This window comes from Arachis ipaensis, chromosome B10, assembly GCF_000816755.2.
Source record: "Arachis ipaensis cultivar K30076 chromosome B10, Araip1.1, whole genome shotgun sequence".
NCBI classification, from domain to species: Eukaryota; Viridiplantae; Streptophyta; class Magnoliopsida; order Fabales; family Fabaceae; genus Arachis; species Arachis ipaensis.
This window is the reverse complement of record NC_029794.2, coordinates 58,973-64,588: the sequence shown is the minus strand read 5'-3', so window position 1 is coordinate 64,588 and position 5,616 is coordinate 58,973. Positions and strand designations below refer to the sequence as shown.

Here is a 5,616-nt window from a genome sequence, read left to right as displayed (position 1 = left end):
TTTTTTTTTTGGTCAAGTAAATTGGACAATCTTTAATTCTAGACATTCCATTGGATTGGACAACTCCCAATTTTAGGTTCCACACAACACATCCACACATTTCTCATATACTTACAAAATTTTTTCGTCCATTGTAATTAATAGGATTTGAACCCAAAATTTTTAAAGTGGGGAGAGGAAGTGGGGAGAGGGAGATATACCATGTGAGTTAAGACTTGTTGGCGGTCGAGCCACTCATTGAACCCCTACATCAGGCCCGTTGGAACCTGGGTTGACCCGACCAATTTATAAAACCCGGACCGGGTCATGTAAATTTGTTTTCCCTTTTTTAATTTGGAATGACCTAGTTTCACATGAAGCTTCCCACCACCCTCTCTCTCCCTCTCACAAACGGCACACCACCCTGGCTCTGAAGCTACCCACCGCACCCCCATCTCTCTCTCTCTCACTCTCAGCTCACTTCGGTTCACCGTCACCAACCGCACGCTCTCTCGCGTCTCGCCGCTCTCCTCCGTCTGTTCTCGGCTGCTTGCGCCTCCCTCCGCCAGTGAGTGCTCGAGCTGTGCGTGTTTGTTGCTGCTCGTCGTCCGTGGTTGTGTCTGCTCGATTCTGCCTCTGTCTCACTCGAGTGTCGTCTCAGTCTTGTTGTTCGTCTGTCTCGTCGCCGGCGTCTCAAGGTCTCGCGGCCTTCCCTGGGCGTCTTGTCGCCGGCGGCAGAAGCAACTCGTGTGGTTGTCGCTTGCTTCGTCGCCTTCCGCTGGGTCGTCGCCGAGTCGCGGTGGACCGTGGACCGTTGGTGAGTCCCTGCATAATTGCTTCCCCTGTTCTCTCTTCTCCCGATTTCCCTTCTGCGTGTATTTTTCCATGTTGCTGTAAATCGTGAGTAAACTAGGATATGTTAAATTTGTTGCAGTAAGTTGAATTTGTTGCTGTAAGTTGAATTTGTTGCTGAAAATATCACTGAGCTTACTTTTTTTGTTGATGAGAATCATCACTGGGCTGAATTTGTTGCTGATTATCATCACTAAATCTTGTATTTGTTGTTGTTTTGCTGAAATAATCACTTAGCCAAATTTTTTTTGTTGCTGTAAATCATCTTTGGAGTTAAAATTTTTGTTGCTGAAAATTATAATAGTTGAACAGCCTGTAATTCATCACTGCACCTTGATTTTGTTGCTAAAAGTTGAATTTGTTGCTGAAAATATCATTGAACTAATTTTTTTGTTGCTGAAAATCATCATCTTGTTGAATTTGTTACTGATTATCATCACTGGAGCTTGAATCTGTTGTCTTGCTGAAATAATCACTTAGCTAAATTTTTTGTTACTGTAAATCTGTAAATCATCTTTTGAGCTAAATGTTTTGTTGCTGAAAATTATCATAGAATGAGGTTCATGCTCTTTGCAACTCAGAATAAAGTTGTTCAGTTAAATTGTTGTTTCCATGCTCTCTGTTTGTATTTTTTTTTTGCTAGAATTTTAAAAATGTCTTCATCACAACTCAGTTGCTATTATGAATTATTTTTGGTATTGATTTGTGAAAAATGCACAAATGTAGATATAGATGCAAATCAAAATGAAGAAAATGTTGGTCAAGCTTCAAATTTGTCCTATGAAGATATAGATGCCGACTTTGAGATCACCCTTGAATTTGATTTACTGATTGTGTTATTTTAGTATTTTGTATTAGTGATTAGTTTATTATCTCTTTTTGCATCATCAGTTATGTCTAAAACTTGATACTTGATTGTTATTAATATGTTTGTGAAGATAGGCATTTTGAGTTTTAACTTTTGATTTTAATTTTATTTGTATAATTTTACATTTTTATGTAATTATGACTAGGTCAACCGGTTGAATCAGGGGCCCACCGGTAGAACTAGTGACCCGGTGACCTGGTTGTATGACCGTGTCAATTACTGGTTCAGTTCTGATAACTAATTCTCAGGGACTTCCCTTCTCACTGTCTTTGGGAGCAAAGCGGAAAGGAAAAGGAAAGTAGATAGAGAGAGAGGAAGAATGTTAACATAACAGTAAGTGTGAAATGCTTGGAAAGAGTTATGCAGAAACTGCTGCGCCCAACTTGTTGTTCAGCCCCCATCCTCTCTCTCTCTGTGGGAGGCACAGCGACACCCACAGGGACTCTGACTCTCCCTAGCTCCTCTACTCCCATTACTACTCTCCCTTTCTCTTTTTCTATCTCTCTGTCTCTATCCTCGTTGCCACACAAATACATAGCAATGGCAGCTGCTGCGCCTTCATTTGCATCTTCACCGGTGAGCCTGGCCCCCACCGCTTCCGCCTCTCGCTCCGCTAGCAAGTCTTTCCCTCTGTGCACTCTGCCGTCTTCCTTGTCATCCGCCATGCCAAGGTGTCTCTCTCTAACCCACAAACACACTGCCGCTAGGGCACCCATCCACCGCCTTCCGTGGCTGCTAACTCGCTGTGCCTCCCTCTATTCCGCCTCCGAGGGAGAGGGAGAGGGAGAAGACACAAAGGAGCACAGGCCCGTTAGTCCGAGACTCAACCGGAGGCAGAGGGCTTATTCTTCTTCCTCACCCATTCTGCCAAATCCTGATTTGTTGGCTATTCCTGGTGTCGGTCCCAGAAATTTGAGGAAGCTAGTTCAGAAAGGCATTGCTGGTGTTGCTCAGCTCAAACAACTATACAAAGACAAGGTATTTCACTACTTCCTTCTTTTTCTTTTTCTCTCCCTTATGATATTTTGTATTTCTAATTTCTCATTTCTGTACCCTCTAGAATATTTCGTTCAATTTGGGCCCTTCTAGAAAAAGTAAAAAAAAAAAATCTTGAAATTTGCTTCGCTGAGGATGATAGTATAGAATAAGTACTTATGATGGTTGGAGCATCCCCATATGGCAATATACATCTGAAATCCAATCACTTTATGGTAAAGTTTTGTAGTTTCTGTACTAAATACTGAAGCATTATATATGCTTGTGACGTTAAATTTGGCTAATTGCTTCCCCAGAAAATGTTGACAATTTTCTTTGTTTTCTTGGGTAATATGCTGCAGTTTTTTGGGAAATCTAGTGATAAGATGGTTGAGTATCTGCAGAGTTCTGTTGGAATAATCCACAAGAACCATGCTGAAAGTATAACTACTTTCATTAAAAAGAGTGTTGATGAAGAGTTGGAAGACAATTCCTCCTCGGCTGCTGTGCAGGCTCTGCAGAAGAAACGCCTTACATTCTGTGTTGAGGGTAATATCAGTGTTGGCAAGACAACGTTCCTTCAGAGAATAGCTAATGAAACTATTGAACTGCGTGATCTTGTTGAGGTAGTTCCTGAACCTATTAGCAAGTGGCAGGATGTAGGACCAGATCACTTCAATATTTTGGATGCCTTCTATGCGGAGCCACAAAGGTATGCCTACACCTTTCAGAACTATGTATTTGTTACGAGGGTCATGCAGGAAAGAGAGTCATCTGGTGGAATCAAGCCTCTTAGATTGATGGAGAGGAGTGTTTTCAGTGACAGGATGGTGAGTACTCATTACCTCTTTAAGTATTCTCTTTATTTTCTTGTTCTTTCAGGCTTTTTTTGGTTGATGGTATTTTAGTGTTCTTCTGTTTTTTGGAAGTCAGCTATTTGGTTTAATTCAAGAATGTAATCCTGTTTTTAGATTTTAAGGGCTTATGCATTTTTACCCTTACTGTGAATTAAAGGTTTTTGTACGAGCTGTGCATGAAGCCAATTGGATGAATGAAATGGAGATCAGTATCTATGACTCATGGTTTGACCCTGTTGTCTCCTCCTTGCCTGGCCTTATTCCAGATGGTTTTATCTATCTTAGGGCAAGTCCTGATACTTGCCATAAGAGAATGAAGTTAAGGAAGAGAGCAGAGGAAGGTGGAGTCTCTCTGGACTATCTCCGTGACCTACATGAAAAGCATGAAAGCTGGTTATTCCCCTTCCAACGTGGCAATCATGGAATATTATCAGTCAATAAGCTTCCCCAACATGTTGATAACTCCTTGCACCCTGAAATTAGAGACCGTGTATTCTATCTAGAGGGTGATCACATGCACTCAAGCATTCAGAAGGTACCATTCTTGTAATGGTATTCATGCCTGAGTTTGTGATTTGATATAATAGGCTGGTTTAATTGTTTTCTGTGCAACCAGGTTCCTGCATTGGTTCTGGACTGTGAACCCAATATTGATTTCAGCAAAGATGTTGAAGCAAAGAGGCAGTAAGATAATCGTATCTTATTCAGTTATTCTAGTATTTATTTAGATTTCTGTAACATGGACTAATCTTATGTCACACCACTTGTATTATATTGGGACCCGTTTCACCATTACATTTTTTCTATTCTTATTTGTTTAACTATTTTAATAGAACTATTTTTAGTTCAATGTTGCTAATTCTAGAACCATTCTTGAATGGGTCAACCTTTTTGATTGATTGCATTACCGGTTTTGTATTTGTCGAACACATCTTCATTCTTCATTTGGAAATCCTTGACGTAAAGTTTCACTGGTCATTTATAGTGGCTTTGGTGTGTGGAATGTTGCATTTTCTTTAATATACTGCGATAGTGAATCCCTAGTTAACCAAGAAAGGTATCTATGATTCTTTATGGCAAATGGTGATTGGTTAGGAAGAAGACTTACGTAAAAGAATATACTGTACTAGTCTATGATCCTAATGTGTTATAATTTGTTTATTTTGCTTTTGGGGCAGGTATGCACGGCAAGTTGCTGAATTCTTTGAGTTTGTTAAGAAAAAGAATGAAGTTTCGTCCAAGGAAGGTGCGCAAGGTAAGCAAAATGGTGAAGCTGAAGCAGATGTGCTGATGCCCCATGAAGGTGCTCTGTGGCTTCCAGATGGAAAGCCTTTTCCACAGGGCGCACTCACACCGTTGGACTTCAGGAGAGCGATGTCATTCATGTCTGGCTAGTGAGTAGTGATGGATTAACCTTTTGAGGTCCAAGATATACTAATCAGCGCCACATATGTGCGTGGTGTTTCTGTTTCATGTAAAGATTTTAACTCCGAACCTTGACTGATGTAGGGATGGTTGTAGCTAGAAGTAGTTTTTATGGTCTCAAATGCTTTGCTAATATACGGCTTGGTGCAGATTGTATGTGTTTCTTCGACTACGAAGTTGGTCGTTATGATGTATCATTCTCTTGAGCTTATTGTTTTAAGTTTTTCTTGCTCCTTATGTTTTTTAATTATCTGTTCTCTGAAATCCTGATACATAACTTTGTCGAAATGGCGTGGTTTGTTCGAATTTTGGAAACATGCCGGTTTGGCGTAAGGAATTGGGTTCGTTACTCAACTCTTCACACCGGTCTCAGGTGAGGTAATATGTTCAGACTGTTTTTTCATCCTAACCTTGGTCGCAGGTTGAAAACTTTTTTAAAACTATCCTACCTTATTTGCGGGTTGAGAATTTCTTAATCTTAACTCTATCCGCATCCTAAAGTTTTAAATCCTATTCTATCCGATCCTACTCATAGAAAAATAAAAAATTTCAAGTAAATATAAAATGTGACGTCAAATTTTATAGATATTAATAAAATAGAAAATAAAAAATTAAGTTCAAATTAAAATTAAAAATAATAAAATCTTAAAGAAATTTAAT

The 5,616-nt window shown here is 39.8% G+C and overlaps 1 protein-coding gene across 2 annotated transcripts; it reads left to right on the top strand.

Annotated features, from left to right (window-relative positions):
• Positions 324-5,189, top strand: LOC107622120. 2 transcript variants are annotated; one of them, XM_016324033.2, is made up of 6 exons: positions 324-796; positions 1,845-2,677; positions 3,037-3,504; positions 3,689-4,066; positions 4,148-4,215; positions 4,710-5,189. In XM_016324033.2, the coding sequence occupies exons 2-6, from the start codon at positions 2,060-2,062 to the stop codon at positions 4,924-4,926; spliced, it is 1,749 nt and encodes a 582-aa protein (XP_016179519.1). In that variant the 5' UTR covers positions 324-796; positions 1,845-2,059; the 3' UTR covers positions 4,927-5,189. The 2 variants fall into 2 exon arrangements, with proteins under 2 accessions (XP_016179519.1, XP_016179518.1); XM_016324032.2 differs by having other exon boundaries at positions 1,948-2,677; positions 4,710-5,105.